This window comes from Curcuma longa, chromosome 2 (assembly GCF_044706935.1).
Source record: "Curcuma longa cultivar G26 ecotype Majalengka, Jawa Barat chromosome 2, ITB_CL_G26_1.1, whole genome shotgun sequence".
Classification (NCBI taxonomy): domain Eukaryota; kingdom Viridiplantae; phylum Streptophyta; class Magnoliopsida; order Zingiberales; family Zingiberaceae; genus Curcuma; species Curcuma longa.
This window is the reverse complement of record NC_133862.1, coordinates 8,295,142-8,319,254: the sequence shown is the minus strand read 5'-3', so window position 1 is coordinate 8,319,254 and position 24,113 is coordinate 8,295,142. Positions and strand designations below refer to the sequence as shown.

The following is a 24,113-nucleotide window of genomic DNA, read 5'->3' as shown; positions in this document are numbered from 1 at the left end:
TAAAATAAAATATTATTAAAAAATCTCAATCCAATTTCCGTTTATTTTAATTTAAATATTATATCTTAAATTTTAAACTTTGATTATGAACAAAAAATCTTAAAAATAATTTAAAATTTTAATATTATACTATTCAATTCTTATGATTTAACTCATTTTAAAAGTGATCGGTTCAGCTCCATAAAAATTTCTTATTAAGATATATCAAGAAGCATAGATGAATCTATCATAGATAATCCAACGTCATAAGTTTTTTAAACTATATAATATATCCTGGATGAGATTTGAATTCTCATGGTCTAAGAAACTTTTACTTCTTACCATGTTTCATACTTCTTAGTATGAAGTGATGAAGTTGATAAATTCATCAAATTGTCCAATTTAGTAGCAAGTACAAGTCAAATAAGTATGAATTAAGTATATGTCCTCGAGGTATGATTGAGTTGATTACTGTGGAACAATCTTGTTGAAATTGGCAAAGGACGAATCTCGACGAAGTCGAGATAATGCCTTCTCCTCATAATGATCAACTGTAACTTTTTAATTTCTTTCTTATAGATAATCATAAAATCAATCATATGGAACCACTAGATGATAAATTTTATTTTTTACTGAAATATATGATTTAATACGACGCGAGAAGGGAGCTAAATCTAACATGATCCACAGGCCTGTGACAATTCATATGAAGCCATATAACCCATGATTGTTCATTCCAGGTTCCAAGCCCATTTTGTCATCCCTAATTTAGATGCTTTTTGTGTTAGAGACTATCCACGGATATAGTTAAGACAGTAAAATAGTCAATTTGATGTTTTTCAAATTTATTTGATAAAATAATTGAGTCTAAAAATAAATTAAATCATTAAAATAAATATTTAAATTAAATTTATTTTTTAAATTTAATTCGTTTAAATATTATTTAAATTTCATATAAATTTTATATATGAATATTATGTGACATAAACCATTCATAATTTTTATTTATAAATATACATTCAAAATAATTCATTTAATTTAATCAATTATTTAAATTTATTTATTTAATTTCACAACGATCTCTAATAAAATTTTATCAAATCAAATATCAAACTTACTCACAAATAATTAATTTAATTACAACCCTAAAAATTAATAAATCGAACCAAATTTAGCCATCCAACTTGTTCAAATAATGTATATTACAAATGTTATCAAGCTAGTACAAAGTAAATTAAATATTTATTTAATACATAAAACTTATATTACTTTCTTATTTATAACATATTATAAATAATTTAAGATTACAAAACTTACTATATTTTTAATAATTTAAATAAAAAATTAAATATAAAAGAATAAATGGAAAAGACTAAAAGATTCATTCCTCATCTGACTTCTCATAATAAAATATAAAATAATCTCATATTTATGTTATAAGGCAGACAAAAATAGAGGTCAAATTGTAGCAATTGTTGCCTAAACCATTTCACTTACTATACACAAGAGAAGGTCTAATTTTTCCATGCCCCAAAACATGAAAAATAAAAATAAAAATAAAAATAAAAATAAAAATAGTAATATAGTAATATGATATAAATCGTCACCTAATTTCATATGTGACGTCCGAAGCACGTGACTGACGGCTTCCCAAAGTCACGTGCAACCATCCTCGTCGCTGCCGTCGCCGACCTGGCCGAACCTTACGCCCCGCTGCATCCCCTCCGCTTCGGACGAGGGCGGTGGACGACCGACTCCGGAAACTCCTCCGTCGGCTCATCCTTCGGTGGCGCGCTGTCGTCATCGTCCTCCGAAGACCGCTTCATCCCTATCGATACCCCGAATAACTTCAGGCTGGTCCTCGGAGACGATGAAACCGCCTCGGCGCTCGCGGACTCCGCCTCTTCCTCCGGCTTCATGGACTGCTCATCTACTCTTTCTTTGTCGCACGCCGCCGCCGCCATCGGCATCAACTCCAGCAATGTCGCCGCGGCGAGCTCCTCAAACTCCGCCGTTTCTCTGGCGCTGTTCTGTCCCTTCCACGCGTAACTCGATACCAGCCCCGCGATCTCGCTACATGTTTTCCGCATCTGGGCCAACTCGCGGGAGAGCCGCTCATTCTCCTTCCGCAACCGTTTGTTCTCCTCCGTCAAGTCCGCCGCTGGAGGGGCCGGCCCGGAGGAGTTCGACGACAGAACCTGTTCCTCCCCCGAATTCATCGGCGACAAGGCCCGACTCGTCGCCGAGATGGCCGCGACGGCGGCGGGAGACGACGAAGTCACCGGCATCGCGCTCTTCCTCCGCTGGATGTCACAAAGGAGGCTCTTTTCGCCCCTCCGGAAGTAATCGTTCGCGAACTCCCATCGTTCGGGAACGACCTTGCGGAATCCCTGCGAAAATTTCAGAAATCGCATCAAAACTTCCGAATTACAAATCCCCGCAAACAAATCAAGAGGAATAGGGCGCGGGCGCACATAGGTGTTGAGTTGGCGGACGAAGCTGGAGAAGTTATTGTGCTTGAAGTATTTGGGGAGGAGGTCTCGGGAGAAGTCCGCCGGGCGCCAGACGATGAACGTCGTGCCGTCGTTGCTCCACGATATCACGTCGTCCACCGTCGGATCGTCGACCAACTGGTACGTCTTCGTCAGGAAGGGCGTCGGCAGCGACCGTTGTTGCCCATCAGGGACCATCTCCGACGCCACCCAATGCATGCGAAGGAGGGAAGGAAAGGAAAGGGGGGGAAAGCTTCTAGAAGATTCGAACGGCGAGCGATCACAACGACTGTGACAACATGGAAGGGGAAGGAAGGCGAGGAAGAAATAGGAGCGGCGCGAGGAAGAAGGATTCCAGTGCGATCCGACGGCGCTGGATGAATTGAAAAAGGCGAATTAGGGCGAGAAGCTTCGAAAGGATCTTAAGTTGTCCAGAAGGTTCGGCGGGGTTGGACCGGGCCCATAAGTATACGTGGCTGGTCGTGGTTAGTTAGCGTGGCGTTCGGTAGATCTTCTCGTATCGTTGTCCCCTGCAGTCTGTTGGGCCTGGGCCGGCCTGTCTGATGACCCGGTCCAAATTCAAGCAAAAATTAATCGCCTATAAAAATAATCGATAATTTTAATTTACAATATTATTTTAACAAATTCAAATTAAACAAACCAATTGATCAATATTATTATTTTTTATTATAATTTTTTTTAAATAATGGTTTAAACAACTTCAGGTATGGGTTACACTTCCATCCATTCTAAAGTGAGAGAATGGCGATCGTTCGATTATAATCCAACTCTACACCCCATCATGTAACCCAAGTCGATCTCAATGCTAACAATTGCAACAAAGATTAAGCATGTATCAATTCTTAAAAATTCTAGAGTAGCAAGAGAATAGAAGAACAGAAAAGAAAATAGTGGAAATAATGATAATCATGGTGAAACAAGCTCACATTCCTCTTAAAAAGAGTAGAGTTGAAGCAAGTCTATGCTTGACCAAAGTAGGATTCAACTTGGTCGAACCTGGACAGACTATTGTAGCCAATCAAGATGCTCATCAAGTCATAGTCAATAATAAGATTACCAATGAGTCAAACTGAACAAGTTAAACTAACAAAATCTCAACATCATGTTGTTAAACATAATAAATGATGAATGAAAGATACTCTCGTTAGCTTCTAGGTCTATTTCTTAGTTCAAGATCCCACTTACTAGCCAGTATAAAACCAACAAAATCATGGCACAACAAAATTAACAATTAATTGAAGGAGCCACACCTGCTACAATCAGATCAAACATCATTTACATGTGTGTGTTTGGGTATGACCTTGAGAAGGTTAAGGGCAAAGAGGATAATCTATGCATGGACAACAATCATCAATTCTCTCATGTGTGATTCACATGAGACCAATAAATCAAACTAAAACATCTTCATTCTCTGTCTTATTTCTTTCAGAGCAAATACTAATGACATATCAACAGCTATACGTGTATGTAAGCATTGGATTCTTGCTTTTATAGCTCAAAAACACAAATAATGGAGCTTTTAACTTTTTTAATGGGTATGAAGTAGTATGTGCTATTAAATTCATGTCCCAAGAGTTCAAAAGTTCTAAGGCCCAGCAGAAAGAATACTAGATTTCCAGGTGTAGTTATCAAAATATCATGCATTTATAATTCTGAACATGTTGAAGAACACTATGTTGGAATCATCAAAGTTTGAGTATCGCATGTAACAGAAGAAAATTCATTGAGGTGAAAGGTGATGAAGGCAGAGCAAGCTAACTTTAGAAGGAATGGCAGCAAAGTTCTTGAATCAAAACAACATAGCCAATCCCTTTTGCATTGGTAAAAACAATAATTAATGTATTCAGATGCCTGTGAAAGAAATGCTAAAAAAAATAAAAATGGTACATTAGGATACAAACAAGAAACCACAACGGTATAGAGCAAGGTTAGACATCGTCAGTAGTGACCAAACAAACATAGTCCACCATGCTAAGAATAAAGCTACGTCTTTTACTAGATCGGAGCAATGTAGAAGATTACCCACCAAAAGTAGACCACTGAACAAGTCGCCTTTTACCTGGGACAATCCAAGCAGCAGAAGAACTATAATCGGTGGTGCTAAGAACTGGAGGACTACCAGGCAGAGGTAGTGATTTTGAAGGAACACCTTCGCCCTCCCATAATCCGTGTCCGGTACACGGCTTGCATGCAACCGCTGGTACCAGCAGATAACAGCCTCGTTAACGTACATTTGAATATTGGGGCGGAGGACCATAAGCTGCAACACAGCAGAAGCAAGGAGAGCCCAAACTCTAAACTTCCTAAATCCCACAGATCTGATCTCGCCGCCAGCCAGCACAATCGCCATCGGGGACACCCAGAGAAGCGGCGCAGCGAAGCCAGCAAGAAGGGAGAAGTAAAGGAGAGACTTGTTGATGGCGCCGCACGATACGACAGCGAGATTCCACCGGAGCTGATCTGTGGCAAGCCAGAACGCTCGCGCCGCTCGAGTCGACGGGAGAAAGAGAAGCCAAGCGAGGGCACCGGCGAAGACCGAAGTGACCGCCTTTGCGGCTCCAGCGTCATCCCCGCCCAGATCGATGTCAAAGAGGGAGGGAGAGAGGACAAAGACAATGACTAGGGCGGAAACAAAACCTAAGAATCCAGAGATGAAGCTCAGTTCCTTCTCGGACCGCTTTGAGGCGGATCTCTCAAGGAAGATCCTGGAAAGGAGGAGGAAGAGATGAGCAGCGGTGAGAGCCGCGGCGGAGGCAGCGATCGAGACAGCATAGGAGGGATCACTGGGGCAGAGAACCCTAAGGAGGGTAAGGTTGGTTAGAGAAACAGCGGACGAAAGAAAAGCGGTATGGAAAGAGGGGAAGAGGAGACGAGATCGGAGCTGGGAGTCGGAGAGGCGAAGACGAAGCAACTGGGCATTGGCGTCGTCGAATCCAGGAAGACGACTCTGCGCGGAAGAGGAACGGGAGCGACGCTTGGGCTCGGGAGCGACGTCGGCGGCGGAGGGGCGGCGGAGGACGGCACGAGGGCCATCAGCGCCGGTGCTGTCGGGGTGGATGTAGGTGTGGATTCCGTAGAGGACGAGGGAGGGGAGGCGGAGGAAGGCGCAGAGGAAGGAGACGGCGGCGGAGGCGACGGCGAGGAGGAGCAAGTGGTGGGAGGGGAAGGAAAGCATGGCGACCGGGAGTGAGATCCGAGTCGAGAGGAGGGATCCTAATGAAATAGCCGATCCGGTTCGCCGTGCTCAAACCGTCACGAGTCAATGCGCTGGACCGGTCTGACATTTTGAGAAAATTTTTAATTATTAAAAAGATTTTGAAGAATTTATAAATGCATTTTTAATATATATTAAAAAAAAAAGAGACGAGGGGATAAGAAGAGCAGCGACAACTGCGGAAGAGAACGATGGCCGTCGTCGCGTCGTCGCGGCTTGCCATCTCCTTCCTCTCGCATTCGCCGCGTCTCTGCTCTCCTGCTTCGGCGGCGTCCTTGTCTGTCTTCGTTTCCGGAGGAGTCTCTTCGGCGGCTCGGTTTCGGTGCGCCGCCGGGCAAACCGGGTTCTTCACCCGGCTGGGTCGCCTCATCAAGGAGAAGGCCAAGAGCGATGTTGATAAGCTCTTCTCCGGATTCTCCAAGACTCGTGAGAGCCTCTCCGTCGTGGATGAGCTCCTCCTCTACTGGAACCTCGCCGACACCGACCGAGTTCTGGATGAGCTCGAAGAGGTGGCTAAAAAAGGGTGACCATGCTGCGGGAAGAGTTAAAGTTGGGGGGTTGAATTTGATTTTTCATGGAATTTTCTTGTAGGCACTTTTAGTGTCCGATTTCGGGCCGAAAATTTCGTTCAAGATCGTGGACAGCCTTCGGGAAGATATACTAGCGGGGAAGCTGAAGTCTGGAAGTGAGATAAAGGTGAACTTTTTCTTGCTGCAGCGTCTTCCTTGTAGGTTTTGCCCCATTCAGTAACTGCCTAAATTAATGCTCATTGACAAATACCTAGGAGGCTTTGAAGAAGAGCGTGCTCGAATTGTTGACAAGCAAGGGCAGTAAGACAGAGCTTCAGCTGGGATTCAGGTTCTAGACTTTGAATTATTCTTCATGTATTTTTATCCAATTGGTCTTTCTTCCATGCTGGATTCAATTGCAAAGCCTTTGATTTCCGTGTGCAACCAGAAAACCTGCAGTGATTATGATTGTCGGTGTTAATGGAGGTGGAAAGACAACGTCTCTTGGTAATCATTTTGATCTTGTATGTTCACTTGCACATTTTCCGTTTATGCTTTCACCTTAAAGATAGTAGTGGAGAGGATTCTTTTCATCATAGGCTAGGTACTTTACCCAAATCACTCAGGTTTATTTTGTTGTGTAGGATTTACTTGTTGTAAGATGTAACAGTGATTGTAATTTGAATTTTGGAGTTAATTTTACCTCTCATTATGCTCCTGTATTGATTGCAACTAGACAAGTAATTCATGTATTGGGATGAATTGGTTGCTGATTGATAAGGGAAGAGTTGTTCCTATTGTGTTGAGATAGTTGTAAATTAATAGCTAATCAAAATCTAGATAAAAAGGATTTTGCAATGCTTCCTCTTCCATATCATTGTGTGTTCACTTTGTTAAAAAAAAATTTCCGCCAGATACTCATAATCAGTATTCAATGAGAAATTAGTTGGATTTTCTTTGGAATCAATCTGAATAATATGCTAAATTTTTTATTTTTCCCTTTTGGTTTGAGCATGCAAACCCTTGGACTTGTGTTACATTCTGAGTTATTTTGTTTTAAATTTTTTCAGGAAAACTTGCTCATAGATTGAAAAATGAAGGGGTAAAGGTATAGCACTTTTCGCATGTATCCTTGGTGCTTATTAATTTAAAGTGAGGTACTTTACATTGTTACTGTTCTTCGTGTCAACACTCTCATTGGTATAGCTACAATGACTACCAACTCGACTACATTCTCAAACCACTTTCTGATAATTGCACAATGAAATCTGTGGTTTTGCTGTATATTATTTTCATCTTTGAAGCATCACCAAAGGCAGTAGGAACAGTAACATGGTCCTCAGGCACTCACATTCCAGCTTGCTTTATGTGAGCTATTCTATTAATTGGCAACTCCTTTGAGGAGAAGATTGCCTATTGTTGCCACTTCCTACAGGATTTTCATTAGAAAACTGGAAAATTACCTTGTGATTGTTACATTAGAAATAATAACTAATTTGTTAAATGATTCAAGAGATCCATTTATTTCAGGTTTTATTGGCAGCAGGTGATACATATAGAGCAGCAGCTAGTGAACAACTGGAAGTATGGGCTGAGAGAACACAATCAGAAATAGTTGTGGCTGATGATGATAAAGTGAAGGCCCCATCAGGTTTATTTGCGTTGTATCTTTTCCATCCATCAGATTTCAAGTTCACCTAAATGTTTGGGTATATTCCTTCTATATTATCCTGGTAATGCTTACATGTTTGTCCTCTAATCGTATTTCCTACGTAGTCCTTTCAAAGGCTGTGAAAAAGGGCAAAGAGCAAGGCTATGATGTGATCTTGTGTGATACATCCGGACGTATGTTACATTTATCTACCCTTTAAATTTATATACTCTAGCAATTTTTACTTGCTAACTCGACTCAAGTCTTTCAGGTCTTCATACAAACTACAGTCTGATGGAAGAGTTGGTGGCATGCAAGAAAGCTGTTGCCAAAGTCATTCCAGGTGCTCCAAATGTATGACCAAACTTCACTACTGACCTTTTGATAACTCAATAACCTATTTTCAATGTTGGTTAGACAGGCTATTTTTTTCACAATGCATGATGTCTTTCTACATTTTTTTCATAATTGGTCTATTGGTATGATATGAGATGTGCTTTTGAGAGAGAAAAAAAGAGCATATCTTATTCTTTTCATCTGTTTGAGCCCACTTTTGTGATATATATCAGTGTCCTGATATGCTTCCATCTTAGCAAGAGCCTCATCAAAATGACAATGCATAAAGCATCATCTTAGCATGATGGATTAGTATAAAGAATTATTCTGCTTCATACATGAAAAATAATGCTTGGTATAGCTTGTGGGTGGGGTATGATGACACTACACAAAACTTCAGAGGTTGATGGATTAGTTCACTACATTTGCGACAGCCAAAAATCAGTTTTTGTTCCATTTTGTCATGTCCTGACATATCAAGCAATATAATGAACTAGGCTAACCTGAGACATGCAGACATCTGAACACAGATTGGATTTTGATTTCTCATAAACCATACTGCAGATGAACAAGTCAGCATGTTATAAACCTTACTAAAATGTTAGTCGTATCCGTTGGTAAATGAAGCCAACTTTTAATGTTGCACACTCCATATTGATGTCTAAATTCAAGTCATTTATATCTCTGGTCTTGGATTCCTAACACTATCACACTAGAAATTGTTTGAACTTTATGCCTCCCGAAAGACTTCATCGTAGACATCATTTAGCACCTGAAAGTTCATTGTTTTCCTTCATCTGAGTAAATTAAGAACCTTATCCAAAGAGATACTACTTTGAAACATTTAAGTTAATTATATATGCAAAGTCCAACCATAGCAAACAATCATTTAATTGATTTCCTGAGTAATGAACAATCATTTTCCTATTTGGCAAAACTAACCATGGAGAATTCCCGGTAAAACCTAGACAGACTGAAGAATCTTGAAACATTATCCTTTCATCCCTCTACTCAACTATGCACCAACTCTAAATTAATAATATGTATAGTGTTGGTTGGTGTTTCATGATGAACCACTGAAGAGACAGTAAATGCTAACAACCACTGAAGAGACATAGTAAATGCTAACGTCTAGCTATACAGAAATTGTAGCATTGATATACATGTAGAAACAACTATTGGGGCATTAAAAATGTTCTGCTATAAAATATACAACTATATTGAGTAAATGCTCTACTGCAACTATCACTAAAGCAGTAAAGTCTAGGTATCTACAGTTCAATAGTAATCTAGCATAGACAAACTCTGCAGAATAACTCATTTAGATAATATTGGGTGAAAGCATCCATTTCCATTACTCAACCCCTCTCAGGAGTCCATTTGTAAGCCAAGGAATGTCATATTACTTTGACAACTCAACAAATTTCTCGTAATTAACGTTTGACAGAACACGACTGTCCTGAACCCCCTCCTGTTAGAAAATTTGGGTTTTAGAGTAAACAATCTTCTTTCTAGTTTGGTTTCTGGCAAACAACTCAGTTTGTCTTATCTTCATTCTATATTTAATCTTGAAAAAACATTCTAAATAAATGAGCATCGGATGTAGGATGTCTCTCAGGTTATTCTTTTTCCTCGTTTGATATTTTTTATTCTGCTACTTTATCAGGAGATACTGCTTGTTCTTGATGGAACCACTGGTTTGAACATGCTGCCGCAGGCGAGAGAATTTAATGAAGTAACTCTCTCTTTGAAGCTATGCTATTTTTCAAGTTCACATGTGATTTGTTTGTTTTAGTGAAATTTCTCAATTGATTTTAAGTCATTTAATGTATTTAAGCTACCAAAAATTTGCTGAATTGCGTTAGTATTATAACATAGCATAATGGCACATTTGGGTTTTTGTTCATATGGTTCCCATTCTTTTTAGCTAGAATATGGCTTAGAGGTCAATCTATTGTTATCAGTGACAGACTGTAACATTATCTCAGAATGTAATAAAGGAGAATAGAAGAGAGAAAAGGAAGATAGATAAACTGAGAGAAACCGATGTAATTGACGACCATAACAAACAGCTTAAGCATTCTTATGTGTTTTGGAAGAAATCTGTTGTAGTTAAACACGTCTGTAGTTGTTTAATTTTGGGAAGATCATAGTTATAACTCTATTTCTCACAGTGAACATGAGAAAGATATTATGCTTCTTGCCTCACCAAATATCCATGCTCCATAAGCGAATAGAATCTCCATAGTTATAACTGAATGCAGGTTGTTGGCATCACTGGATTAGTACTAACTAAGCTGGATGGTTCCGCTCGAGGCGGATGCGTGGTATGATTACTCATCCATGATCATCCTTTTGTAACCTTCTTCTACTCCATTGGCAGTCAAATTTGGTGTCGTAGCCGCTTGATACTGTTTCGACTGCAGGTCAGTGTGGTCGATGAACTCGGTATCCCTGTCAAGTTTGTCGGTGTTGGCGAAGGAGTTGATGACCTCCAACCATTTGATGCTGAGGCCTTCGTTAGTGCCATTTTCTCCTGACTTTGGAGGCATTACTCCTGGAAACATCTTGTGCAGTTTTTGTTTTCTGAAGATGGCACGGAGCTTCCTTGATGTGATCAGACTTGTACAGTTTTGACTCCCTGTTCTAGCAACTTTAAACCTAGATATTTGAAACATTGTTCATTCATTAAAAACTGTAATGCGTGTATAGAAAGTCTGTACATGAATTTGATGGAAAATGATCTGCAGCAGTCTTCCTTTCTGCAAGTAAACATGGCCATATAACCATCTTGTTGGTGGCATCAGTTGCAAACAAAACAACTCGGAAAACCAAAACAACACACAAATTAAACTAATGAGATACAACAAAGCTACAAGGAAAATGTTTTTTCTTCTTCTTTCTTACGTTATATTTCTTGAAATAATAAAGTAGTAGGCTTCACTATGAATGAGAATGATCACATTTTGCTCTAAATGAGACTATTTATAGCTCCAAGGACTCTACCACCCTCCGCGCTTGAATATGCAGAGCCGTTTGTCTTTGCTCAGGTTCTAGGGTTGATCCAAACTGGCTGGCCGCCCACACTAGCGATGCACACTTCGCGCCTAAGTTTCGCTGCATATCCTCGTGTATGTGCGCCAATGGAGAGTTTTCATTCCGATTCACATAGCCAACCAATAGCAGCATAAACTCTCCACATTTCAACCTGCCCAAAGAGATGACAGAATGAGTCATTCACCTAAGGCAAAGCCACATTAAGTTATAGAGAAATCAGAATTCATGATATCGGCCGTAATATTCAAGTGCGAATGGCTCTTGAGTAGATGAAGAGTATCCATCACATATCTATTTTTTTTTCTCCCTCTGAATTCTATTCTACTTCCAATTTTTCAATAATTGTTGAGCATCATAATCAGTAACCAATTAATCAGTACTACATTAGAAAATCTTTTAGTTTTTAATAACTTGAACCTTTGTTGTCTCAGTTATGTCAAAACACCACAAGAAATCTGAAACATAACTACGAGGAAAAGGAGAGTGGCTTAGGAACAGAATAACAAGCTGAAATCAAGTGACTTTGAGAAATTTTAGGAAGAGATTTTATTTGCTTTGCTCTGAAATAACTGGCAACAGGCATGAACTTCTCAACTGCTATTGTACTTCTTTCAGGCAATTAAAAGGCATTCTAACAAGACAAAATCACAGAAACTGAGCGACTGCAATAAATATCAAGAGTTCAATGCGAATGCACAATAAGCATGAAAAAGCTGCAAACAAACTGACCTAATGCTTTCATCAACTTGCTCATCTTTAATAAGATCCATGACTTTCTCAATGCCATGACATTCTCGAAAATCCTGAGCCAAAAAATTCATCAGCATACTGAGATGTTTATTTATCAATTGGCAGATTGCTAGACAAAAGAGAAATTATAAGACACAATGAACATACTATATGTGGCCATCTTTTTCTGTAATTACCAAAAAAAATTCATCACTACATAGTACTATACCACAGTTTTCTTTTGGAACATGATACCATGATAAACTGATGAACGAATAATGCTTGAAACTTATGATTGCCACGAGAAACAAGCACAGGATGAGCTAAAGGTTGTTAAATATTTTTTGCATGGAGACTATTTTTGCTTGTATGTGACAAGATATTTATTGATAAAATTCTTAGAAAATTATTTTTAACAATCATTATATATACATACATGTATCTACCTGCATAACACAGTGTAATGATTGGACCACATGTTGCTGCATGTCTATTGAGACCTTCAAAGAGATGTAGACTCAAATATTTATCAGCTTAGAGAAAAGTTATTCCTATTCTATAGAATGATGATTCTCTGATCGAAAAGAAAGAATAACTATTCCTTCTCTATTCCGTTCTTCAAAGAATGCTTATTCTTACTATATTCACTAAAGCATGTGTTATGAACAAACATAGCAAATCAGGGGTCCAACTGGTCAAGCCAGGTAGATCCGTTGGGTGAATGGGTAGTGCATGTGGGACGGGGGATAAAATATTTCATGTAGAGATTGCTTTTGTCATTGTGGAAAAATTTCTTTGCCTACTACTTATATCATTCCTACAAATCAAAAATAGAAATTCAAGTAAAACATCTATGCCATTGCATAAACCAAACTAAGAAATAATGATACCTGTTCTATTCCTTGTTTATTCAATTCCTTAGGAATTGTTATTCCGTTCTGTGAACCAAAACGCACCATGAGAGTTTAAATGGGCATTCTGTTGGTAATGATAGTTCCTTCTCTCTGTATATTTAATCAAAGGAACTAATGGTTCTTCTGAATTAGAGGACTAGTTACTGGTTATTTAATAATTTAGCTCAGTAGGACTGTGTTGACATCTAGAACAGCTGATTTGCTTTCTAGATTATCCTGTAGGAAATTTTAAGCACGCATAATAATTCTGACTGCCCAGATTCACATTGTGCAAAGGAAATTAACACAGATTAAGAACTGATTTAGTTTGTAATGAAGCAGCATTAAGGAAATCATTGCGACAACAATTCCAGCTACAGAATAAAAGAAATAATAAAACCAGAGAAACCAAGGACATGAAACACCACAGTCTAGATGTATGTGGGTTGGCCAACAACTTCTAGCATAAACTTCACAACAATGTATCTAACAAAGTGAATATGGACACAGAATAATGGTAACTTCCATTGACAGTACTAGTTTTTAGTGCACAAAATTGGTTGTGGTGTACATATACTGAAATAACAGATATGCAACACTTGGTAGAGTACAACAACTAAATTTTCCATCTCCGTTATCCATTGTCAAAAGACAATCTGCAATCGATATTGTCCACAGAGAGAGCAAGCAAATATGACATTTTGAAAAAGCATACCATCTGATTGGATGAAGATTCCAACAGTACTGCTATCAAAGCATCCAAGCATGCTCCTTGCTCAATGGTTCCTCTAGTGGAAAGTATGTTAATTAACACCTGCAGTCACATTGTTTTTAGTCTTTGACAGCAAAAAAGATTAGCCAAGTTCTATAATATTTTCCACAATGAAAATAAGATATTCCAACAAGCAGAAAAGTTCGAATTCTTGTTAAAAGGTAGAATTTTATATGTTCAGTGAGACGGAATTAGTAGAAAATATGGTAAGTTCCCCTAAGTTCAACCAACAACAATAGTATGATTCTATTGAAATAGTCATCAAAATACATTAAATCTGCGTCATAGAGGATGTAATCCTGACAATGCTCAAGCATGAAAAATAATGATTGTGCAGAAAACAGATATGCAAATTCTAGAGTATAAAAACCAATTTTATCCTTAAAAGGCAAAAGAACTATGTCAAAATGCAAAGGCTTCGCATCTTGGACAAAGATTTTAGAACATGTTTAGTTACCACAAATTCAGAAAGACACATAACATAACATATACAAAGCACGTCATATCTAAAAGAAAAAGAAGCAAGCAAAAAAATGGAACCTGAGCAGGCATGAAGAAACTGCAGCTCATACAATGAGATCCTCAATAAATTTGTCAAACTATCATGCAGGATACTGTACAGATGACAAGCTAGGATAAGTTGTGCCAGCATGGTTCCTAATGTCAGTTGAACAGGCATACTCCATTAAGTATTTACTTATACAAACAGCGTGATATGTTAAATGTTAAATTACATATTCACTTAGCCAATAGAAAATGAGTCAATAGAGCACTGCATAGGTAAAAACACAATGATTTAAATTCATGATTACCGGAACTATAAAACAGCAATATGTTGAGGTACTAACTGTTCCACAACTAGGCAAGTAGGAACCAAAAAAATTGTTAGAAGAAATAAAAAAGGACTTTATAGTTCATACAAGTAACAGATACGGCTCAATCCAAAATATTTCTGCAGTACACCTAGCTTGTATGTAAGACAATGTAGAAATTATAGCCTGTCTAACATATATTCCACTATAATTGTGAAATTACAATGTAAAAATATTCTTGATTTCATCAAAGAACAACACTTTCTTTTAACATAAACACACGTGCAGTCATGTACCTCAATTGCCTTGTGTTTGTGGGCTAAAGCTGCACTGCTACTATGGAGTAAACAACAACCTTCCAGAACTCTGAGTGCAATAGCAATTTCAGAATCCGTTGCAGGACTAACAATCTTCATAGGTTCCACACCAAATATATGGTCCAAAATCACCACGGGATTGTCCTTCGATTGCTGCAACGAATTCTGAAAGAGAACAGGAACCACTGCATGCAAACAAGATTTAAGTCAGACAAATAAAAGAATATACCATTCAAAACACTGTTTTGTATCCTAAGATCTTTTCCCCCCATATTTATTCCCAGTCAAAACAAATACAAGTATAGAGATCATCAGTCATCACTACAACAAAATTCTAGTACATATGTGGATAAATTGGATACGCAAAGTACATGGATTAAATAGTATATGTGGCTATATTAGAATTGCATGAGTAAAGTCTGTTGTTGAGAAAATTAAACCAGAAAAAAACTGGTTATCAATAGTATTTCTCATAAAACAAGAAATAACATTGAATATCAATAATAAATGACAGTTAGCTATATCTTACATACACATGGTGACAACACTGACAAAGTTAATATTTCCATAAAAAGATTTTCTGAGATTGCTCAATTTTGATTTGGCCAGGCAGCCCAGGTAAGGATTGGCAGGGTGAAAAACTTAGCAGGATTCACACATTAACTATAATATATCATGTAACATCAAGCATAGGCCATTTTCGGATCCTCAAAAACAAACCTTTGGTTTCCATAACAATTTTAGGAATCAAAAAATGAGAAGGCACGAATCTAAATCTTTAGTCGTATCTAGAACCAGAAATGCATCCGAATGGAAGCCCTAGATAAGCGCGATTCACAAAGTCGCATCAAAAGGGCACACCTCGCAGTTCGGGGATGGTCTGAGAGTGGCAGAAGAGGCGGATGGACTCGTCGGAGCTAGAGATGGATCCAAGGAACTTGAGGAGGCTCCGTAGGCCTCTGGTCCGGAGGAAGGAGAAGTCGGCCGCGGCATCGCGGAGGCCGCTGCGGAGAGCAAGCGTCACGTCCCTATACACCCTCCGCCGGTTCAAGGCGGAGACTAGCTCCCCCACAGCCACCTCGGCCGCCGGCGAGAGGGGCGGACGAGCGGAGCCCGAGTCCGCCTCCTCCCGGCGTGATCCGCCCTCCGGCTCCTTCGTTGGACTCATGGTCGAGCTCCGGTTTGCAATTCTGACGCCGCATCCTTCTCCGGTCTCATATTATCGGGCTGGTCCAGCTCGAGCCGAACCGCTTAATTGAGCCGGCCACTTCTAATGGATAGAATATCTATATCTACGACTCATTTACTCACTTCACCAATAAAAAGTGAAATCCGACATTTAGCGGTCTCATATGATCGATTTCATGATCATTTATGAAAAAGTAAATCAAAAAATTACAATTAATTACGATAAAAAAAGATATTATTTCAACTTCACCGAAATTAAACTCTTATCCACTTTAAAAAGTCTGTTCCATCGTAACCCACTCAATTTCACCGAGATATGACTCATTTACTCATGAATTACTCGAATGTAAATATAACTCAAATTCCTATATCACATCATAATTCTTTCATCATATAACTCATCTCTCATTATTAACCTTTATTTATCCGATTTATTCCAAGATGAAAAGGAAAACCAACACAATCACACACTGGGATTTTGTAATAATCAATTTGCTCTAACAAGTAATTCTTCCAGACCATACAGTAGACGCATCTATAAACTCGTAGTTTAAATTCAGAAACATCACTTACAGAGATATCGACTTAGATTTATTTGGCGTCGAATTTTCCTTACAAATGATTTCGATAAGCAAACAATAGAATCTGGACTGTGCTAGGATGCTAACTGTAGTCTATCCTATCTTTTTTCTTCTTCTATAGATGCTACATTTGTGGTAGCATCAGAAGGCCTTTCTGTGATTGTCCCCCGGGAATGCTGCACACTGATGTTTGAAGCCAAGTCTTCCATCGAAACCTTTACGACATCCTTTCTAACACCTATGTCTGTGATGTATCTGTTTGCACAATACATCCCCGCAGTGACAGTGGCCATCCCCACAGGCCCTGCAGCCAACAGCTTGAATGGCATGGAAAGCAAAGCCGACAAAGGAACGCCGAATAAGGATGATGCTTGCCCGCTTCTCCCGATACCAAGCTCTTCGAGGGATAGAAGGCCAGTCTTGCAGTAGAGAGCAAAGTCTTCGCAGTTGTTATCAAAGACATCATAATTGCCAAAACCATTCTGAAGCAAGTGCATTGCTCTGTTGATTACAGTATCAGGGGGATCAGATTCTGCAATGGTGCATGTGCCACCCCGGACTTTTGCAAGGAAAACCGAGGTCGGAACTCCATATTCGAAGGAATAAAGGGAGCCGTTGCCAAGGAAGCAATCCAAGCAAGTGAGGACGACCCCACTACTGGGTTGATGGAATCCACAATCTGGAAAAGTTGGGCATGCCTCAGGAACTCCTGAGCTTGAGCTAGAAGAAATGGACGAGGAGTCGAATGAGTCAATAGCTCCCGAAGTGTCTTTTTTGCGGGTAAAATGAACCACTTTGTTTCCTCCTACATAAATGCCTGCATATATGTACTCAATTAGTTCATCAGCCCATTTACAATTACTAGGTATCCTAATGAATAGTGGACATGAAAATCTAAATATAAGTATAGTTTTTATTTGTCCTGGCAATATGAAGAAGTTCTCAGAACTGTCAAGAAGAAGAATCAGACAGAATTCACCCTCAGGCTTGATCATTAGAATCCATCCCATTGATAAAAAGGAAATGATCTAAAATTAATGCACAAAACAAAACAAAACCTTCAACTTTTGCAATTAGGTGGGCAAGTTCTATGAGATGTTTGTCATAACAAACTTGTGTTTACATCCAAATAAAGATTTATGTTGCTGTCGCTAATAGATGAATTATCAGCAATTAAAAATGTAATTCAATTAGATCTGTTTCCATCCATACAGTGACAAAACTATCATAGGCAGCAAAGAAACTATTTACCACGAAGAGAAGCCTCAGTAAAAAGAAATAATCATAGAAACAGAAACCAAGACAGCTAAAAAAGAACATCACATGCAAAAGCAAAAAATGCTTCCCCCGACAAGAGATGGCCCCAAAAGAAAACCATTGTTCTGAGATGATGACTACCCTAGCCTTCTTGACTACTTCAATTAACAGCTCTACAAATTGCATGATATAGACTATTTAGATAACCAACAAGTAAAAGGATCTGTTTAGGACTCAAACAGAAAACAAAAATTCACTAATGGAGGTAAATGGTGGGGAAATTACAACTATGATAATCTATTAAGTTTATCCACACGCACATGCATGAAGTGTAAGACTGAAGGAATACAAAAACAAAAAAAGATTATGCTAATACAAATTAAAGAGACAGGATGTGGAACAATGAAAATTAGTTTTCCAAAGGAAGATGCTATGACAGAGAGAATCTACAAAAGCTGATTTCAGAACCACAATAACTAGGTAAAAAAAAACATATATGAAATCATGCATTCAGAAGAAAGTAACAATTAACAAAAGATAGATATTCTGACTTGCACAAGACTGTAAGTTATAATGCATAGGGCACAAGCAGGTCCTTTTCGTCTATGCACAGAATTGCATGTAGAATCTGCACTGAATGTGGAAGAGTCTAAACTTACATGCATCACCTGACCTGGGTAGGCAATCAAACCGTAAAGGTAGAAGACTTAAGAATAAAGAAACATCAAATCCAACTAAAATCTTATCTCAATTACCTAATCAATTAAAAATCTGAAGCATTAGAGACACAATTGGGAGCAGGCAAGCTACTGCATATATATTATCAGAAAGTTCAAAGATTGAAAACTGGAACAAGAATTTTTCTTGCAGTTAAAAACTACATATTTTCTTCTGGGAGAATTTTAATCCTTTATCGTAATTGAAGTCGACGTTAGCAATGCACGGCACCATATGTTAAAATTCAATAAAACAAAGACGATGAAGAGACCACAGTTAGTGGCACAATCAATTGGGGTTAAATTGTAGAATGGCACCATAACTCCCTTGTTTTTACAGCAAATGCAGAAAAATCAACTAGTCGAAAAGACGACTACAATTATGTGAACCCATAATTATCTTCCAACAACACAATGGCTAGATCTCTAGATATCAAGCATGGACTGAGAGATCTCAAACCAGCCATGATCGATATAACGACCGCGAAAGTTTCGAGATGAAAACTAGCCAAAATTGAGCTGAAACCAAACATAAACGCTAGAATCGTCGACGGCGATTAATGAAGAACACAATCCAAAACAAATGCGAAGAATGGAAAGGAGGTTGGAGGAGCACCGTGGTGGGCGTAAGTGTAGACCGCTCTCCAGGTGTAGATGTGATCGCCGGCTTTAATCTCCGCCCTTTCCACCTTGTTCGACAGCAGACCCATCTCGCTCCGCTCCGTCGTCCTCTCCCTGCTCTTCCCCGTTCTTCCATCCTTTAATACCGGATACTAAACTGCGGGATCATGAGCCGTTGAAGGCCGATCCGACGTCAGATAACGTGTCGGCGCGTAACGGCTTTTTATATAACGGGATTCCTCGAGCAGAGCCGTGCGTCATCCATAGTGGAGGCAGGTAAATAAAGTTAAAATTAAAATGTAAATGTTAATATTTTAAATTCCACGTCATCAATGGTCACGGTCGTCGCCGGTCTCCGCTCAGTGAAAACCTTGTCTTTCCTTTTTGGGCAAAGAAAAGACAAGAACCCTTCTTTCCCTCTCCCGCGAACGACCTCACCGCCTCGTCTCCTCGTCCTTGGCGGAGATCAAGAACGTCAAGATCTCCTCCGACTCCTGGCCGATCATCCTCTTCGAGAAGTTCGGCTTCACTCCCCGCGGCGAGGTGGTCATCGTCGTCTCCGATGTCGCCGTCTCCTCCACCCTCGCCGCCCTCGACCCTGCGGCGCTAGCTCGACGATAGCCTCATCCAGGCCTCCTAAGCCCGGATGCGTCCTCCACAGCGCCTACGCCCACCTCCTCTTCACCTTCGCCGATCTCTCCCAGCACCTCGGCCTCCTTAAATCGCCTCTTCCCAATCATCTGCTCCATCAGATCTCTGCGGGAGACTTCCAAGACCGATGGGAAAGCCGCGAGAAACCTTGCCAAGCTCACTCTTTTCCGGCAGTTCTACATCGTGGTGATCGGGTACCTCTACTTCACCAAGATCATGGTTTATGCGCTCAAGACAATAGCATCTTACAACCATCTCTGGGTCAGCGCGGCAGCCGAGGAGACGGCAAGGCTCGCCTTCTATGCGTTCGTATTTTTTTATGGGCCGGCGGAGAAGAACCAGTACTTCATCCTTGACGACGACGACGAAGAAGAAGAAGAGGCTTCGCGAAGAAGAAGGTTCGAAGAAATCACCGGTATGTTTATTCCTTGAATAATTTTATTGCGGAATATTTATTTCTTTTCTTGATTTAATAAAATTAAGCGATACAATAATTTCATCACCTTTACCGGATTATATCACGAAACCAGTCCCAAAAACCCCTGTTCAGAAATATATCATCAGCAACTATAAAAATAAAAAAATAATTAATAAAAATAAGGAGAAAAGGAAATTCAGAAATAGTTACCGCAGATCATAACCATCTTCATCTGGCTGGGGTCTTATTCTGACAACATTTCTTGCGGTTGATAAAGTGACAAATAGGCACAAAACGAACAGGAAAATTGCAATACGAAGAAGTCCTGCGGCCATGTGTTTTTTTTTCTCTTTAACGTAGAAATCGATTCTTGTAAATTAATGTATGAATGAGCGAGTTAATATAGAGTTTATTGTGATAACCTAAACGTTATATGATCTTGATGTGGCGTTATTAGTGCGTAATTTATTGATACAGGTAAGAGAAGCTTAAATAGTTTAAAAGATGTGTTATTCCTAGAAAACACCACACAGTCATCTTTAACGTATCCTGATGTAGAAAATGGAACATAGGAATATCATTATGAAATTACAATATTGATAATTTTACGATGAAATCTACGCCCAGAATCCTAAGTGGTGAAGCAGCCAAAGGAAATGTATTAGGAGGCTAATTCTGGAAACGTCTAATTTCTGCGGTACAGAGATACTTGTAAAAACTTTACAGTGTTTTCACGACTGTAATTAAGAATCTAAAGTAAACCTCAACATGACGTCCTGCAGCAAACTTATTGCTCACCAGGAATGCAACGACAGGCTCCGATTTTGTGTTTTGAAGATCACCTTGTCTAGTTCATCAAATGTTTAGTGGCTCTACCTCATCGTCTCTTTCCTTTATGGAAGTCCAATCTGGAGACTCTGCGAAGAATACTAGTCATGATTTGGATGAGGGAAAGCATATTGCTAAAAATAACATGCCGCATACTATTCTCCAACGCGGGGAAGCTGTTAGGATGAAGTTCATAAGATCAGAATACAAAATACAAAGACAAATATCTTACTTGATCTGTGGGCTTCAGCAACCTTCATCAACCTCCTCTGTAGCATTGAGGCGAGGAAAAGGAAAGCAGAGCACATGCCAAACATGACAGTCATAGGAAATGCACTAACCTGCAAAATGGCATTTCGACAATCATACAGATGAAGAGTAGGTTATTGAGCCAGACGAGACGAACATTAACAAATAGAATACAAAAGATGTGCAAATACCAAATTTGCATGGAGAATATGCTAGAATTGGGGAAAAGTTGGAATTGGAAACTTACATTGTATAGAACAATGCACACAAATATGTTCAGCGGAATGCGGAAAAAATTCATGATTGTACTCCTAGCCTCCTCGGGAATGTACTGGGATCTCATTTTCATAATGGATGGCCAAAATATTCCAACGCATGCTTCAAATGTACAGAATCCAAAGAGCTGAATACAACCGCCAAAAGAAATGCTCCCACCTTTGACTGTTGATGGTGCTATTAAGGACTGCAGATAGCAAAAGATCAAATGAGAACATCTCCATGCAAGTAAAAACAGAGTGTCGAAGCAAAAGATGCAGTAACGAGCACACACATTTGTAACAACCGGTAGGAGAAGAGTGATAGCTGCTATAGCAAATACAAGCTGCATGTAAGATTCAACCCTCGGTACTGCACGGGCTAATAGCCGAGATGCTATGGAGCTACCTAGCATCGACGACAACATAAAAGTGGCAAAAATGAAGCCATGAGGAATGTCCTCATCATTTGGACTCAAAGCGGGAGTCCAAAGGAAGACAAAAGTATACATGGAACCTTCAAACAATGACTGTATTGCACCCAACAAAGCAATTTTCTCATCTGCAAGGACAGAGATGTCAGAGAAGATCTCAAAGTGATACATTTCTAGGTTTTACATTGATATTTCCTTTAAACAGTGAAGAAGTACAATACTAACCAGAAGAAATAGCTGATGCAGCAACCTTAAACTGGGTGAGCAAATCTTTGTTTTCAGAAGGATCTCCATAGTTCTCGGTCCATGTTGATAAAATAATTGCCATGCCTATTGCGAGGAAGCAAGCAGCAGCATCGAAGGGAGCAACAGGTCCAAAACCCAAGTTATCTGTCAGTAAATTAGCAAAGAGCCCTGATATAATGGCAACTAGACCATTGCCAAGAAATATGGCCTTGGAGAAAGTTATGGAGAGCCATTGTGGTTCAAAACCCCTCTGTATCATTGTAGGAAATATATGAGAAACAAAACTTGTTATCAAGAAACATGCTATCCAAATATAAAACTTCTAGCATGTATAAATTTTACTTAAATCCTATTAATTTAGCACCAATTTATTATTGTCCTTCTTGAGATGGTCCTAAATTTCATAAAGACGTTCAACATCATAGACAATTTATACAATCTTTTCTTAATCACACAGTTTTTGTCAAGCTATAAAGCTGGATTTTAAATGATATCTAAATCTTAACATGTATAAGGTTAGAATTCTTTACATTTGATTTATGTTTCCAACAAACTTTAACATGGTCTGAACCTCTGAAAGGAAATCCTTCAGCAAACTTTCCTCACATTTTTTTTTTTGGGTGTGCTTTCACATAATCTTTTGTCAAAGTCATTCAAGCCATTTTAGTTGGTCTCTGATATATAAAGTCAAACCACAAATTGACTCATTAGTACAGATTGGATGACTCTTATTATGAGAACAGGTAGACTAACAGGACCCCTCTGACAAGTAAAATTGAAGGTCTGAAAATAAACAGGTGCATGAACAGAGAGCGGACTGGGAATTTAGAAAGTGTCTGGCAATCTGTAATAACTACAAATTCTTCCAGACAACGATTCGTAATTCTCTTCCATGTGCTCTATGTCATAGGGAGTATCAACGTCAGATCTAAAGAGCAAACAAAACAACAGGCGATCCAAGCAAAATAAGGAAACACAATCATAAAGGAGTCGTAGATCAACCTATTGCCAACCGATAAATGCAAATAGCATCAGCTTACACAAAGGCGTTGCTGTAAAAAAAAATGGACAAAAAAGACGAGCATATTTTCTTTAAAAAATTATGATTTAGAATAACCTTGTTGTGTTCTGCGACAAGCCATGACTCGAATGCAGAAAACAGGAGGGACGTGGCGATCCCTCCCAATACGCGTCCTAGCATCAGGACCTTGAATTGCGGAGAATGTTTGGTGATGCAGCTGAGAATGTAGGTGATACAATAGGTGACTGAAGCTCTCTTTCGACCCCTGTAATTTTGAACACAAAAAACTTCGAGATTAACTCACATCACAAACGGAAAGGAACGCTAGATCGGCCCAATTTGGGGAAGCGCTCACTGTTTGTCTGCCAGAGATCCCACAATTGTACCGAACAGCATGGAAGATCCAAATCCGGCGATGAAGAGACGGCCGATGTCTCCCTTCCCGTACCCATACGTAGTGTAGAGGTAGTAGACGTAGGGACCCTGCAACCAATCTCCAGCTACCTCCAAAAAAAAAAATACAGAAATCATTATGGATGAAAAAAGTGATGGAACAATCTAGCACGGGGAACGAAGAGTGAGATCTGGCCCTAAGGTAATGGGAACAGATCAGATCTGCACATTGCCGTGGGTGCGAAAAGATCTACAGGAAGGCGGAGGATCGATCGCTCACCCATCATGAAGGAGTAGACGAGGAGGTAGTTGTTCTTGAAGGAGTTGAAGGCGGAGGAGGTGGCGGCCCGATCGCGGGTAGTCTTTCTGAGCTCGAGGGCGGCCACCACCGCGGCGAGCCCGCCAAAGAGCAGCCAGTAGAAAGCCTCCATTCTCGAGCGCCCTACGCCTCCCGGGAGAAGAGAACGAAGATGA

The 24,113-nt window shown here is 39.5% G+C and overlaps 6 protein-coding genes across 7 annotated transcripts; 1 reads left to right on the top strand and 5 right to left on the bottom strand.

Annotated features, from left to right (window-relative positions):
* Positions 1 to 1,385: 1,385 nt before the first annotated feature.
* LOC141821888 (heat stress transcription factor B-2b-like) lies at positions 1,386 to 2,914 on the bottom strand. The gene is made up of 2 exons (XM_074709264.1): positions 2,454 to 2,914; positions 1,386 to 2,369 (listed from the first exon to the last, which is right to left on the bottom strand). Exons 1-2 carry the CDS (start codon positions 2,688 to 2,690, stop codon positions 1,683 to 1,685), a joined length of 924 nt encoding a protein of 307 aa, XP_074565365.1. The 5' UTR covers positions 2,691 to 2,914; the 3' UTR covers positions 1,386 to 1,682.
* Positions 2,915 to 4,138: 1,224 nt separating this feature from the next.
* LOC141821366 (uncharacterized) lies at positions 4,139 to 5,667 on the bottom strand. The gene has a single exon (XM_074708791.1). It carries the CDS (start codon positions 5,665 to 5,667, stop codon positions 4,381 to 4,383), a length of 1,287 nt encoding a protein of 428 aa, XP_074564892.1. The 3' UTR covers positions 4,139 to 4,380.
* Positions 5,668 to 5,862: 195 nt separating this feature from the next.
* On the top strand, positions 5,863 to 10,945 carry LOC141821892 (cell division protein FtsY homolog, chloroplastic). Of its 2 annotated transcripts, XM_074709269.1 has the most exons (11): positions 5,863 to 6,215; positions 6,298 to 6,402; positions 6,491 to 6,564; positions 6,664 to 6,722; positions 7,286 to 7,323; positions 7,746 to 7,866; positions 7,992 to 8,060; positions 8,138 to 8,220; positions 9,869 to 9,937; positions 10,467 to 10,529; positions 10,629 to 10,945. In XM_074709269.1, exons 1-11 carry the CDS (start codon positions 5,898 to 5,900, stop codon positions 10,740 to 10,742), a joined length of 1,113 nt encoding a protein of 370 aa, XP_074565370.1. In that variant the 5' UTR covers positions 5,863 to 5,897; the 3' UTR covers positions 10,743 to 10,945. The 2 variants fall into 2 exon arrangements, with proteins under 2 accessions (XP_074565370.1, XP_074565371.1); XM_074709270.1 differs by lacking the exons at positions 10,467 to 10,529; positions 10,629 to 10,945 and adding an exon at positions 10,377 to 10,396.
* Positions 10,944 to 15,959, bottom strand: LOC141821893 (uncharacterized). Its single transcript, XM_074709271.1, has 5 exons — positions 15,644 to 15,959; positions 14,762 to 14,967; positions 13,597 to 13,695; positions 11,989 to 12,062; positions 10,944 to 11,410 (listed from the first exon to the last, which is right to left on the bottom strand). Exons 1-5 carry the CDS (start codon positions 15,948 to 15,950, stop codon positions 11,188 to 11,190), a joined length of 909 nt encoding a protein of 302 aa, XP_074565372.1. The 5' UTR covers positions 15,951 to 15,959; the 3' UTR covers positions 10,944 to 11,187.
* Positions 15,960 to 16,451: 492 nt separating this feature from the next.
* Positions 16,452 to 19,561, bottom strand: LOC141821846 (protein LEAD-SENSITIVE 1-like). Its single transcript, XM_074709218.1, has 2 exons — positions 19,141 to 19,561; positions 16,452 to 17,368 (listed from the first exon to the last, which is right to left on the bottom strand). The coding sequence occupies exons 1-2, from the start codon at positions 19,232 to 19,234 to the stop codon at positions 16,650 to 16,652; spliced, it is 813 nt and encodes a 270-aa protein (XP_074565319.1). The 5' UTR covers positions 19,235 to 19,561; the 3' UTR covers positions 16,452 to 16,649.
* A 1,159-nt stretch (positions 19,562 to 20,720) lies between these two features.
* On the bottom strand, positions 20,721 to 24,113 carry LOC141820347 (uncharacterized). The gene is made up of 8 exons (XM_074707644.1): positions 23,920 to 24,113; positions 23,602 to 23,746; positions 23,343 to 23,511; positions 22,205 to 22,475; positions 21,842 to 22,107; positions 21,539 to 21,754; positions 21,275 to 21,383; positions 20,721 to 21,131 (listed from the first exon to the last, which is right to left on the bottom strand). The coding sequence occupies exons 1-8, from the start codon at positions 24,068 to 24,070 to the stop codon at positions 21,070 to 21,072; spliced, it is 1,389 nt and encodes a 462-aa protein (XP_074563745.1). The 5' UTR covers positions 24,071 to 24,113; the 3' UTR covers positions 20,721 to 21,069.

Bases quoted from the DNA above. Each gene is read 5' to 3' on its own strand.
- LOC141821888 (XM_074709264.1), bottom strand. From the start codon at position 2,690: ATGCATTGGGTGGCGTCGGAGATGGTCCCTGATGGGCAACAACGGTCG. The intron at 2,370-2,453 runs GTGCGCCCGCGC...AAATTTTCGCAG, and splicing joins TCCGCCAACTCAACACCTAT to GGATTCCGCAAGGTCGTTCC.
- LOC141821366 (XM_074708791.1), bottom strand. From the start codon at position 5,667: ATGCTTTCCTTCCCCTCCCACCACTTGCTCCTCCTCGCCGTCGCCTCC.
- LOC141821892 (XM_074709269.1), top strand. From the start codon at position 5,898: ATGGCCGTCGTCGCGTCGTCGCGGCTTGCCATCTCCTTCCTCTCGCAT. The intron at 6,723-7,285 runs GTAATCATTTTG...AAATTTTTTCAG, and splicing joins TGGAAAGACAACGTCTCTTG to GAAAACTTGCTCATAGATTG. The intron at 8,221-9,868 runs GTATGACCAAAC...CTACTTTATCAG, and splicing joins TCATTCCAGGTGCTCCAAAT to GAGATACTGCTTGTTCTTGA.
- LOC141821893 (XM_074709271.1), bottom strand. From the start codon at position 15,950: ATGAGTCCAACGAAGGAGCCGGAGGGCGGATCACGCCGGGAGGAGGCG. The intron at 13,696-14,761 runs GTACATGACTGC...ATGTGACTGCAG, and splicing joins ACAAACACAAGGCAATTGAG to GTGTTAATTAACATACTTTC. The intron at 11,411-11,988 runs GTCAGTTTGTTT...CTCTTTGGGCAG, and splicing joins CAAGTTGATGAAAGCATTAG to GTTGAAATGTGGAGAGTTTA.
- LOC141821846 (XM_074709218.1), bottom strand. From the start codon at position 19,234: ATGGGTCTGCTGTCGAACAAGGTGGAAAGGGCGGAGATTAAAGCCGGC. The intron at 17,369-19,140 runs GTGCTCCTCCAA...ACATATATGCAG, and splicing joins CTACACTTACGCCCACCACG to GCATTTATGTAGGAGGAAAC.
- LOC141820347 (XM_074707644.1), bottom strand. From the start codon at position 24,070: ATGGAGGCTTTCTACTGGCTGCTCTTTGGCGGGCTCGCCGCGGTGGTG. The intron at 21,384-21,538 runs GTAAGTTTCCAA...GCCATTTTGCAG, and splicing joins TGTGCATTGTTCTATACAAT to GTTAGTGCATTTCCTATGAC. The intron at 21,132-21,274 runs GTAAGATATTTG...TATTCTTCGCAG, and splicing joins TGCTGAAGCCCACAGATCAA to AGTCTCCAGATTGGACTTCC.